The sequence below is a fragment of the Tachypleus tridentatus genome, chromosome 13 (assembly GCF_004210375.1).
Source record: "Tachypleus tridentatus isolate NWPU-2018 chromosome 13, ASM421037v1, whole genome shotgun sequence".
In the NCBI taxonomy this organism is placed as follows: domain Eukaryota; kingdom Metazoa; phylum Arthropoda; class Merostomata; order Xiphosura; family Limulidae; genus Tachypleus; species Tachypleus tridentatus.
Window position 1 is genome coordinate 52,916,920 of NC_134837.1, and position 14,346 is coordinate 52,931,265.

General features: G+C 33.7%; 1 protein-coding gene across 1 annotated transcript in view; it reads left to right on the forward strand.

Annotated features, from left to right (window-relative positions):
* The first annotated feature begins 3,430 nt into the window (after window positions 1–3,430).
* LOC143240351 (DNA topoisomerase I, mitochondrial-like) overlaps window positions 3,431–14,346 on the forward strand; it is a 58,830-nt gene continuing 47,914 nt past the window's right edge. The window contains 2 exon segments of the mRNA XM_076482661.1: window positions 3,431–3,587; window positions 4,051–4,111. Of these exon segments, the coding sequence (XP_076338776.1) occupies window positions 3,576–3,587; window positions 4,051–4,111 (73 nt within the window). The 5' untranslated portion in view covers window positions 3,431–3,575.

Below are 14,346 nucleotides of genomic sequence, written 5' to 3' on the forward strand. Positions count from 1 at the left end.
TTCAAACAAATTTTCTTTCTGAAGGTAAAATTTAAAAAAATTTGTAAATTTAGGGGCTACAATAGTATTGAAGACCATGTATGTAATATTGCATACCATCAATTCAATTATAATCTGCTCTCCAGTGGCACAGTGGTATGTCTGAGGACTTACACACGAAAAACTGGGTTTTGATACCCGTGGTGGGCAGAGCACAGATAGCCCATTGTATAGCTTTGTGCTTAATTCAAAAACAAACAAACATATATCAATTATAATCTAATTATTTTAACTCAAACATTTGATTTATTAAAGTGGCCAAAATGGTTCTTAATATCAATCTTTCAAAATACACCTGAAAAATATGCATCAGTTTATTTGTCAAATTGACAGTGTAAAAACAGGGGTCACAGTTTTTATGAGTGCTTTTTTTATTGATTTATTCATAACTTTTAATGTTACTGAAGAATTTGAGATTAAAATTTTTACCAAAAATTATTTTTAAATTTATAAACTTGTAACCTATGGTGCAATATTATAAGCTTGGATCTTTAATTTATTCATTTCTTTCATCTGATAGAAATAATGTAAAAAATGCATCTTTGTTCAAAAGAAAAAGTAATAAAGGAAATAGTTCCAATAGTTGCATTTTTCCTGCAGATGGAGTATCTTGTACATAAAATTACTGATGAGTTTACTGGCTCTCAGCAGTTTTTACACTTATTAATTGATAATTTTATATCTGATTATCATACATATGATAAAAATTTATTAAATAAACCATTAAGCTATTACTTTAGTCTTTCTAAAGTTGGAAAATGTAGAAATCACATAAGTTATTCAAATACATAGTGATAAATAATAAAAACATACACAATTTATGTACGATATTGAATTTTTTGTTTTGTTTGTTTGAATTTCGTGCAAAGCTACATGAGAGCTATCTGCACTAGCCATTCCTAATTTAGCAGTGTAAGACTAGAGGGAAGACAGCTAGTCATCACCACCAACTCTTGGGCTACTCTTTCAACAATGAACAGTGGGATTGACTATCACATTATAATATTCTCATTACATATATGGTGTGATGAGAATTTGAACCCATGAACCTGAGATTCCAAGTTGAGCATCCTAACCTCTTGGCCACACCAGACACATGATATTGAAATGCCTCTGTTAAACTTAATGGAATTGTAATAAATACTGTTTCATGAAACTAATATTAATTATTAATTTTGAAGAAAACTAATACAAATATTAATTTTTTAAGAAAATGATAATAAGCAGACTATTAATTTCTTTAGAGATTTCTGTTTACCTTCAATGCATTTTTTGTATTTATTGGAATTAATATATGCTGACAGATGTTACAATTTATCCAGTCATGTTAGGAAGCATCCCCACCCTGTGTAAACATAAAGCAGTAATTCACTGCATAAAATTCTGAATGCCATTTTCTTTCCAAACTGGCCATTATTTTACAGCTGTGTAACGTAAGTCTTTGTCAAAAGTAAATTAATCTATTATTGTAGTATCTGAAACACTCGCAATGGCCTTGGACTTCAAAAGAACAAATGTTTTAACAATTACATTTGCAAATTATGGGCAACCTTTAAAAAGTTTGAATAATAGTAAGAGAGTAAACTAGAATGGCAAACTGTTAGTAAAAAATGTTTTTTTCGTTAAAATATCTTGAATATTTAAATATTATTAGAAAACTAGGGGAATACAGAAATTCAGAAAGTTTGATGATTTCTAAGAGAGTAAACTAAAAAAAAGTTTCCTTTATTAAAGTATCTTGGATATTTAGATGTTATTAGAAAACCAGATGATAAAGAGTTTAATTTGTCAAAAAGAAGTGTATCATTGTAACTTTCTGGTACATTTGTTCTATTTTATGTCAAAAAAACCTATAAATATTTGTTTTTACCCAAAAAATGGAAAACCATTTTTGAAGTCAAAGGACTTTTAGACACAGTATATTTCTTTCGATGACCTTGACCAGCCAATTGCTAATGAAATATTCTTTTTTTTTTTTTGTTCCTGTCCCTCACACAGACACTTTGAAGTAAAATTTTATTTCAGTTATGAAATTTCCATTGACATATTATTATGAACTTCTTTGAAAAAATAGCATTTTGTTATTATCAAAATTCCAAAAATGGATAAAGGTTGGGGTATTTAAGAAATTAACATTTTTCACGTAAGAAAAATATTTTATTAATTTAGAAAAAAAAAAACTTATCATTCACCCCGTTAAATTGCATAAATCAGTTTAATGTATATGGATGAAGATTTGCAATCCAGTTAAAGTGGAGAAGTAACCACGAAGTAAATATCGTAAACATTTTTTTACCCAAATTCGATAAATTTATAATGTATTACCTTAACAAAAAAGTGTACGTCACACAGTATACTATTCACTGTTGTAAAAACATTTGTAAGTTGAAACTAATTAAAAATTGAGATAAAACTAACCAATATAAATAAATAAGCATACGTTGATGAAAACAAAGTGTAATAATATTTAAGTAACATACATATTTTGCTTGCACACTAAAAAAGGAAAGTTTAGTAATACGTCAATTATATGTTTATTATGAGTATAATGTCAATTATACTATTAAATATACTTTTTCAACAGCAATATTCAACAATTTATTTTTTGTACATATTTTATAAACAAAATACGAGTTCCCGGTGGGACAGTGGTATGTCTATGGACTTATAACCTACAAAAAACAGGGAAAGTGTAGTAGTAATTTGATTTGAGCTGGTACTTCAATTGGCCTATAGATCTTTCATATGTATGACCTTATTATCAATAAATTAATTACATCATATTTTAACATTTTTCTCGACTTTTAATTAGATAATACATTAATTTATATATAACGTATTCATATACTAGAATCAGAACGACAGTGAGAAGGCTAAGTACGAACCACGTTTCGTGCTTTTGATTGTATAATCTCTATTCTCTACGTAGTGTGTGTGTGTGTGTTATTTTTTTGTTGTTGTTCTTTTCATGTATGTTGTTTTTAAAACGAGTGCTATATCATTTATATTTCATTTTGGTTATGCAAGTAGATCATGCTCAATAATGTTCAACTCGGTTTTTAAGGTGAATCAACAAGGTATTTTAAATTGCTTGATTGATTAGACATGCACTCGTGTTGCTTGTACGTTAAATTACATAAGTTACCACGTAAGTGGTGCTGTATTCGTTTACGAGTATTAATATATTATAATATACAATAACAATAACTCACAACAAAAATCATAGAAATATGCAGGCAATAGCTAAAAGGAGTAATCTTTACAGATATTAATAATTAAAGCTTCCATTTTTGTAAGTTTGTATGCACATATTACAAAGCTCCTTTTGTGCCACCTAGCGGTTTTATACGAAGAAGAAATTTCAGGAAAGTTATCAGCTTCATTTAGCGCTTGCGCAGAATGCTTATTTGTGGACTTAGTCTGTAACGCAAGCTTTCGAGTCGCCATAGTTGGACTTTAATGTAGAGTATATATCTTATGCTAGGTAGCATTTAGGTTGATAAAAAGAAATGAGTTCTTTCGGGGTCGATTTTCCAATGGCGGATCAGGTAAGAAATAAGATCTTATTTTAATACCCATCAACATATAACAGTGCTTATCTTCAGCACAGTTGTAAGATATGGTAGCCGGTTTGAGGTGGCATAGATCAGGCTTTCATCTTATACAAGTTACACATAAGATAGCCTGACTGGCTGATCTCGTTTAAAAGTCTCATTTATGTTACTGCTTGTTTTTCTTTTGTAATGAAAATGCAGTGATAAATGTGTTTCAAAACTAAAAAAATTGTTATATGTATTTCGGTTATGCATAACTTTAAAACTGCAATGATTTTTAGTAATAATTCATTACTAGACTGAATAACGTGTCTTGTCGGTCTTTGTTTGAGGCGCCGCGTCTGTTCTGCAGTTTTGAGCCCCAAATCCCATCGTTACACGCATACAACAGTCAGGCGTCCATTGCTTCAGAAACTAAGTCCCCGTTTCTCACTTAGATTGTGGTTGTTGTTTTCAGGGCCCATTCAGTCCGACTGTTACTTCGAATGTGGCTTCTGGATCTGGAATGTATCACCATGGTAATATATACATTTCGTTATTTAAGATTAATCATCTCATTGAAATATTTACTTTTTATATATTATTTTTAAAAAAATAATACCAGTTATCACTTGTTTCGTTTTTCAAAATACCATGTAGCAACTAGAGTTATAACTGAAAAATCGGTGTATCTTATGTTGGTTTACAGAGTAAGATAGATGTATTTTATGTGTGTGTGTGTTTGTTAGTTCTTTTTCGTACGTAAAATCCTTACTATGTATTGATAATTCATAATAATACTTTCAAATTTTCAATCGAAAATGACACGAACACTTGCAAAAATTTTCTTTTTTACTGTATAGTGTATTGTGACTTTCCCCAAATTTGTAGTTCACTTAGGGTGAAACAGGTAGCTTTGTACATTTAAAGTAGATTAAAATTGTTTTATTGTAAAAAAATGAAAATAATATCAATAAATGCAATTCCAGAATTATATAAATCAAATGTGATTTGTGTAGTGATATTTATGGTTGCAGTTTTTTTCATGTGTACTTATTTAAGTAAAATGTTAATATCCCTGTCAAAGAACCCCTTTATAATTGTTTTATATGGATTATATAATATACATAAATGTCTGTTAAATGTTTTTAATATTTGTTTAAAGACTATATTTAAACAATTTACGTTTATTCAAAATTTTATTTGTATTAAATGGTCCATGTGATGTTTACAATTATATTGTTTTAGTAAGGTGAGTGAAGCATGGCCAGGTGAGTGAAAGCGTTCGACTCGTAATCTTAGAGTCGCGGGTTCGAATCCCCGTCACACCAAACATGCTCGCCCTTTCAGCAGTGGGGAAGTTATAATGTTACAGTCAATCTCACTTTTCATTGGTAAAAGAGTAACCCAAGAGTTGGCGGTGGGTGATGATGACTAACTGCCTTCCCTCTAGTCTTACACTGCTAAATTAGGGACGGCTAGCGTAGATAGCCCTCGTATAGCTTTGCGCGAAATTCTAAAACAAATAGTTTTAGTAAGTTATGTACACTCGATGATATATGAAATTGTGTAAGTTGACTTAGAATTAAAACTATTAAAAACATTTTGAAAATCTTGAATTATATGTATACATTATTAAAATTTTCGGGTTAAATTAGAATTAGTACTTTTAACATGATTATAGTGTTAAAGTTATATTGTAGTCAGCTTCATTTTAATAAAAAAAATGGCATTTTAATTATTAATAATCCGTCATTACCCTTATGAATTTTTGTTGTACTGCAATTCTAGCAAAGACAGACAAGTGGGTGAATTAAAATATAGTCTTGAGTGCTTCATTGTAAATGAGTGAAGAGTAGGTCAAAAAAATAGAACGTTCAAAACGTGTATTCGTTATTGGGATCTCGGACATATGCGATAAAGGAAAACGTATATAAACTGCCATAATTTGTTTTGAGGAATATAAACAGTATTTCTTATCAATGTTGTATTTAAATAAATATATATATAAAAGAAAATCTAACCTTCAAACTTTTTGCTAATCGCGAGTTAGGACGACTGTTGTTAAACGTTTATTACAGTGACAATCTGTCAAGTGCTTACTTTTCTATAGATTTTCATATCAGTGTTTAATTCGGTATTTTTTAAAGGTCTGCTTTCCAGTATTTAGGGTCTTCATGACTTGTGACGTTTATTACTTATGGTCACCATCGTCCGTTATTTTCTTATGACTTTCTTTAATTAATATTAAATGACGTTTTAAGAGCTAAATAATTCACAAATGCGTTTTGTTTTAGAACTCAGGAAAACAGGATTTTGACCATTAATATGATGTAACCTATTTTATTTAAAATGCCAGGGAAAGTCATGGGTTTGTTAAGCCTATCAGATGGACCGACTCACCACTGTATGATGAAATACGGAATTGTGTAGTTAATTGGTCATGTGTTTTATAGAAAATATTGGAAATTGTTGAATGTGAGAAATGACTGCTACAGATTTCCTATACATCTACAAAAAAATTGCATAATGTATGAAATCAGTCATATGGACTTGCGTACTGGCGTTCAATCATACAGTAGTGTGACGTATAGAGTTTAAAGATCGCATCGCAAACTAAAGCATTTCCGCCAACTGGGCGAGAAAAACACACACCCAATAATAGCTAAACTGCTATGATGTAGTTTCGATATCTTTTAGTTTTCATTTTTCACCCAGCTAAGGTGCACGCCCACACCGGGTGATCATTTGAGACGGGATTAACATTTTGCTAAGGTTTTAAGAGTCATCGATAGCAGTAGGTAGTTAAACTAATGAAGTGTTGTAATTTTCAATAAAGTTTAAATCCATGCTAATGGAACAACAGTGTGAAATTAAACTATCGTAAATAACTTTAAATAATATTGTGGATTTATCAATTTTTTATTATAAGTTCAGTCATACTCGTTGCTGTAGTAGCGATTTATTTGAATTTGTGGGACATCAAGTCAGTGTTTTTAAGATGTACTTTAAAAAGAACCTGTTATATATAACTCATGAAAAAAGCATTTAATTATATCCTTCGTCCTGCAGCTGTAAGTTGCGTATCAAAACTAATTAACGTTTAATAACGTACTCAAAATCTCCCGAGTTATATATATATATATAATTGAAGATATTACTGAAATGTGAAGTAATTCGTGATGACGAGAAACCCACTTGAAGTAGGCCCGGTATGGCCATGTGGTTAAGGCACTCGACTCGTAACCTGAGGTACCCGCGGGTTTGATCCCCGTCACACCAAACATTGCTCGCCCTTTTAGTTGTGGGGGCATTATAATATACAATCAATCCCATTATTCGTTGATAAAAGAGTAGCCCAAGAGTTGGCGTTGGGTAGTGATGGCTAGCTTCCGTCGCTCTATTCTTACACTGCTAAATTAGTGACGGCTAGCGCAGATAGCCCTCGTATAGCTTTGAGCGAAATTCAAAACAAACCAATTCCACTTGAAATAAAAATATATAAGACGTGCCCAGTAACTGTCAGTTGTAAATTCTCTCTTTGTTAACCTGAATATGACTTAAGAAAGTCAAAACGTTGTTCTCTACTTTATTAGTAAAAGGGTTAATACCCGTACCAGCCGTCCTGAAATATATTATTACTGAAAGAGTTTTTAAAGAAAGTAATATTTAAACCCCATCAACCCATCGTTTACTGATCCTTCCAAGGTTTGCCTTATAGTTTATATATTATATGTGTTGTTGTGGTCACTTTTATACTTGAGTTTTAAGATTACATTTTCACAAGTTTTTGAATTAGACAAAGAAACCGGAAGTCGACGCTTTTCACCTTTTGTATCCTGTGTAACAACAGTTAAATAGCTTATCGAAACATAATATTCTCAGTTTTGACTTTATTATCTTGTTTTGGATTTATATAATTTTTTAATACGGGAAAGTTTTAGATTTTAACAAAGGGTATCAGTCTAAGTGTTTGAAATTTAGTTATTTGATACTGTGATAAAACCAGTGTTTCAATGTAAGGAATGTAAGATGCTACCAGAATACCTACACATTAACAACCTGTTGTCTTGGCATTAAATTATCATTTTTAATGAATACATTTCTTACGTTTGTTTATTAACTAAACAGCGTATAGAGTATCGGACTTACCTAAATGTTCAAGCTTTATGTATATCGTCTGTATAGATGACACATGTACGCTTACGACATTGTTTGAAAATAAGTGGTATTTCACTGATTTGTGTAGATGTATAAACCATATAAAATACACCCGCACATTCCTTGATAATAAAAAAAATAATTAGATAATTTCTTTTTGCTGTATCGAATTTTTGTGTTAAGTTTCAAAATGTTTAGATGTAAAACAGTTGTTTTATATATTTCAATTGGATACGTAACGTTTCGCTTTACAACATATTTAGGAGCGTTCCACTAAAACACAAATCTGAAAACGTTGTCAAGCCAAATTCTAAATTTATAATGTTGATTATTTCTAGAATTAAAGTAAATTTTTTAAAAAAGGAAATATTATATGTTAGTGTTAGAATTTGTGTAGCCGTGTCGAGATTAAAAGTGTCATCATTGCATAAAAGGCCAGACATGGCCAGATGGTTAAGGCGCTCGACTCGTAATCCGAAGGTCACGTGTTCGAATCCCGGTCACACCAAACATGATCGCCCTTTCAGCCGTGGAGGCATTATATGTGACAGCCACTGGCACTGTTCGTTGATAAAATAGTAGTTCAAGAGTTGGCGTTGGGTGGTGATGACTGGTTGCCTTTCCTCTAGTCTTACACTGCTAAATTAGGGACGGCTAGCGCAGATAGCCCTCGTGTAGCTTTGCGCGAAATTCAAAACAAACCAGTCATTGCATAAAAACGGATTTTACTTTGTGTCTGTATGTTCATGTTGTGTATTAATTTCTTAACAGCTATGTGTAACACGTTTCGATACAAAATATTGCAGTAATCCATATGTCAGGAAATCGTATGTTGTAACAAACCCAAAACAAAAGCAGAGTGTGGCCACTTCGGAAGTTTGTTCTTATGAGATTATATTTATGCGTGAATGTTAAAATTTGAATAAAGTGGCAGAGCTCTAAAGTTTAACACTTTTAGAACTAGTCAGTTGAATCAATAGAACTGTTTATTCCTTTTCCGAGACATGACATGTTTATTTCCTTACAGGATAACATCGCTTGTAATTTCATAAACTGGTTATTTAAGCAGTTATGAGAACTATAATTATTTTAAATACGGTTTTTGTTTTGTACTTTACGTGCCGTCTTCAGTATATTCGTGATGACGAGAAACTCACTTCAAGTAAGAATGTGTCTCACGACGACTGGTATGGGTATCAACACTTTTACTAATACAGCAGAGAAAAACATTTCGGCCATGTTAGGTCATCTTCAGGTTAACAAAGAAGATGACCTAAGAAGGTCGAAAAGTTGTTCTCTGCTTTATAAATAAAAGTGTTGATACCCATACCACCCGTCATGAGATACAGTATATTTTTTAGCTTCACTGTTATATATATACATTTTTGTTCGTGTACTGTCGTTATCGGTGCTGGAAAAAAATATATATATACGTAATGTGTGTCACATCGTGTGTCTGAGAGAAATAAAATACAACCATTATGAAAAAACCCGAAAAGATTCAGAATAATACGTGTCTGCTGCTTCGTTATCCTATCTTTATATTTCCCCACATTAAACAGTATGCAGGGTTTTTATATAATTACAGTCGACTTTCTTAGCCAAAGCTAATAAATCCTTCAGCCGTAATTATAAAATCAATTAAGTTCAAGTTGTATTTGGAATTTCTATTGTTGGAAAATCAAGTTTTGGTGAATTTTAATAATTACTGCGTTTAACAGGTGTGTTTGTTTTTTAACGTACAGGTGCATGGTCATTGATATATATTTACCCAATTCTCCAGTTTTCCGTCAAATTGTGCAACAGTCTGATGCGCCATAACTAACACGTCCTGAACTAATACTTTTAAACCAAGGGCAGCGAGGCCTGGCCACAAAGGAAGAAAATTCAAAGGCGTAATGTGCAAAAACATACATTTGTTTATGTCCTGAACTACAATTGCACATATCTTCTATACATCCGTATAAATCCGTAGACTTACCGCTGTACTAGCGTTTACAACGCCTAAAATCAGGGGTTCGATTCCCTCCGATGGGCTCAGCAGATAGCCCAATGTGGCTTTGCTATAAGAAAACGCACAATTGTACTAGCAAGGGTCGTAAGTTTATGTACGAAGCTTAAAACAGGTCCCTTTGGTTGAAAGGTTTATAACCTTGTAATCAAATTTTGAGGTATTCCGCACTTGTTTATTATATATGTAATTGTTAAAGACTTGATCTCGGGTAGTTGCACTTGTTGTACAAATAACTTGATAATAAAATTATCATTATTGTCCTGTTACATCTAAACATTTGTTTTATAATTGGAATTACTTGGCGAATTAATAACACTTGTAAATCGGTGTATGCTAAGTTATTATTTGGTGTTTTTCGTTCGTCTTAGGTTCTCATAGCGCAAATAACGGTTATGTTTCTGGACTCATTGTCTCAAAAGCTGTGGATGGTCTTCAGGTATTAAAATAAAAATGGGTAATTTGTTAACTAAAAATCACATTATTAAGGTTAAACACCAGAGCAGCTTATATGAAATGCTTTAAGTCATTATACGTCCTTCGCTGGTACAGCGGTAAGTCCATGGAGTTACAACACTAAGGCCCGGCATGGCCAAGCGCGTAAGGCGCGCGACTCGTAATCCGAGGGTCGCGGGTTCGTGCCCGCGCCAAACATGCTCGCCCTCCCAGCCGTGGGGGCGTTATAATGTGACGGTCAATCCCACTTTTCGTTGGTAAAAGAGTAGCCCAAGAGTTGGCGGTGGGTGGTGATGACTAGCTGCCTTCCCTCTAGTCTTACACTGCTAAATTATGGACGGCTAGCACAGATAGCCCTCGAGTAGCTTTGTGCGAAATTCCAAAAAAGAAACAAACAAACAATACAACACTAAAATCTGCGGTTCGATTCCCCTCGGTGGACACAATAAATAGCCTGATATGGCTTTGCTATCAGAAAGCACACATAAGTTATTGTAAGTATTCCAGTATTTCTTAGTACTGTGAGTGATTTTAAAGAAATGTTAATTAGAGTTCTGAAATATTTCTCATTAGTAACTACAGTTGTTGTTGTTGTTTCTGTAATAGTAATAATAATGAGAAAATTATAATATTTGCTTTAATGAAAAACGAATGAGAATTCTCTATAAAAATATCTTCGTAATATGTAAAATTCAAAAGCAGCCAAAATGGGATAGAAATGTATCGTTAAAAAAACGCGTTTCGCCACTGTTAACGTGGAATTATCAGTTACTAAGCACAATTGTACACAACACTTAACTACACACAATTGATTACGTCAAACACACAACCTTTATACTTATGTTAATATAGGTTATGTGTTTGACGTCACAAATTGTGTGTACAGTGTTGTGTAGAGTTGTGTTGAGTGCCTGATGATCCCACGTTAACAGTTGCAAAACGTTTTTAATTGTTGTTGGTGGTGTTTTTTTGTGTTTGGAATGATGCATTTCTATCCCATAGTAGCTGTTTTTTGATATTAAGTTTTGTAGAGTGTGGGATACCTCCAACATTTAAATTTATTTTGGTAATAATATAGTTTTGTGTAAGCACAGTGAGCAGTTTACACTATGCACACCGCTGAAACCGAACTACTGATTTTAGCATTGTTTGGTTTGAATTTTGCGCAAGGCTACACTAGGACAATTTGCGCTAGCCGTTTCTAATTTAGCAGTGTAAGACTAGAGAGAAGGCAGCTAGTCATCATCACCCACCGCCAACTCTGGGCTACTCTTTTACCAATGAATAGTGGGATTGACCGCACATAATAACGCCCCCACGGCTGATAGGGCGAGCATGTTTGTTGCGAAGGGGACTCGAACCCACGACCCTCAGATTACGAGTCGAACGCCTTAACCCACCTGGCCATGCCGGGCTTTTTAGTATTTTAAAGTCTCAGACTGAGCTGCGAGAGAGTCGACTTATGTTTCAAATACTTTAAGACCTTGTGAGTGAAGTCACAGAATAATGTATAACAATATATAACCCTCCATTAGCTCGGCTGGAATACAACAGGAACAGAAGCGATTGAGATGCCGTTTATTATAGAACCTCCTGAATACCTGAATAACATCTGTTATGATGTGAACGAGATAGATTAATGTGGTGGATAGTACTGTTTGTAGATTACGTGTGAACCATTCACAAGTCAGAATTATGGTACTTATTTACTACGGTCGTCCTTTATGCATACATGTGTGTACTTGATGCATTTTAGGATCGTTATTTTATTTGTATAAAGGAACTACATGCGCAACAGAAGTGGATTGTAATAATAATATTACGAGTATGCAAGCCAGATTTATGTATCAGGAGCCCAGGGAGTGTGGACTAGATATACCCTTGTCATGTCAGAGTAGGGGTGATTTTGAGAGCACGACCTTTGTACCAGTGCTTTAAATAAATATAAATATTCCAGCTTTAAAATAATGTTGGACATGCAAATCATCCAGGCAAATTTATCTTCAAAGTGAGAGATAATGTACAGGCAAATAACAAACCTAATAATGAGTTGCAGCTAAATTTTAACTACATTTAGCAAAGAAAAACTGGTCTACGTTGAAGCAGAAAAGTACTTAAGTTACAAATTCAGAACTGTTAATTTGAAAGAAATGTATCTAAAACATATTTAATACTCAGTATATGTTCGTCAAACACTCGAACTGCAAGAATGTGTTTTTAAATTTCGCGCCAAGCTGCTCAAGGGCTATCTGCGCTAGCCGTCCCTAATTTAGCTGTGTAAGACTAGAGGGAAGGCAGCTAGTCATCACCACCCACCGCCAACTCTTGGGCTACTTTTTTACCTACGAATAGTGGGATTGACCGTCACATTATAATGTACCCACGGCTGAAAAGGCGAGCATGTTTGGTGCGACGGGGATGCGAACCCGCGTCCCTCAGATTACGAGTCGCACGCCTTAATCCACCTAGCCAAACTGCAAGAGATAAATCTTCTTTATACTGTTAAATCAATGTAAAGCATAATTAAAATAACCACTCCGTTGTTTAAAATTAGATAACCAGCGTATAGTACAGCCACTAAATAATTCACTCATAAGTTTTTGTCCATATTATTGTTGTCATCAGGCTTTTCATTTGTTGTTGTCACTTCATCCTTTGGGATTTAAAACCTGAAATTTGATAGCCTTGGATTTTATTTTCTGTTCCAGAAGGTATTTCAATATCTTGCTTTTATCTTTCTTTTTGATAAACCTCTGAGTTAGTTCACTTTTTCTCTATCCCTCGCCGTTCTGCGTGTGTGCGTCTTTAGCTAGCGTGTTCGTAGAACAAATGGATATATTTTCAAACCGAAGTAGCGATTTAAAAGATTTATTATTCATATATTTTAACCTGAGTTTATAGTCTTTACAGCAGCACGGTCCTGAACGTTTGTCTCGGTTGCCTCATTCTCCGCAAAGTCCGGCCCTGGAAGCTACAAGAATTATAAACGCGACGAAATAAAACGTATAGCCTTTCAGTCAGGGGACTAGTAATGTCTGATATCGTGGTTACTCAAAAAACAAACGCACACGTGACGTATTGGTATTATTTCGTAGGGTACTCAGCTAGCTGTCGCACACAGAAATGATGTTTATATATTTAAATGTTACTCATTTTGATTCGGTATTACATTTTGCTAGTTTAATAAATATATTGAAATGATATTGAAGCCAGCTACCCCAGTGTATGTAGTTAAGGGCACGAGCATCAGACACACAGGAGGAGATAGACGGCCCAAATACCCAACAATATTTATTTTTCATACCAATACACGAATATATGTACAAGCATTTTCCAGGTTATGTGCAGTTTTGCACCCATAAAAGTCTCTTATTTTGGGTAAAATAAGTAACTTCATATGATGAGAGCAAGTCTAAGGGTGTATTCTAAAACATCATTCCTTATACATATGTGTGAGTGTGCAGTACATGTATCACACTGCCTGCAGCAATTGTACAAACATGTGCACACAGTATGCACATTATACAACAAACAAATCTCTTCACTGATGATCTGTATTCTAAAACACCATTCCATATACATACACTGCTGGCCAAAATCTTAAGGCCAATGAACATAAAGAAAAAATATGCATTTTGCACTGTTAGACTCAACCACTTATTTGAGTAGAGCTTCAAAAAATGAAAATAAGAAAAGAGAAAGTAAAAAAAAACGTTTTAGCATTTAATAGGGAAAATGTGAACACTATGAAATTAGCCTAAATACTAGCTGATCAAACGTTTAAGACCATACGAAAAAGAAGTCCTAAACAGAGTCGGAAATGCCCAACAAGAGGTCTCAGTAGTGAGTTGCATGGCTGTCATTGCAAATAACTTCAAACATTCCCTTTGGCATGGTTGATACAAGCGTTTGCAGAAGGCTGGCTGAAATCTTATGGCAAGTGGTGAAGATGGCTTCATGAAGATTATGCACTGTTTGGAATTGACGTCCATTTCTATAGACTTCCCTTGCCATCCCCCCTAAACATTTTCAGTGGGGCTCAGTTTGGGCGAACATGCTGGATGGTCCAAAAGAATCACGTTATTCACCATGAAAAAGTCCTTTGTCCTGCAGGCATTGTGGATTGCAGCATTGTCCTGCTGAAAG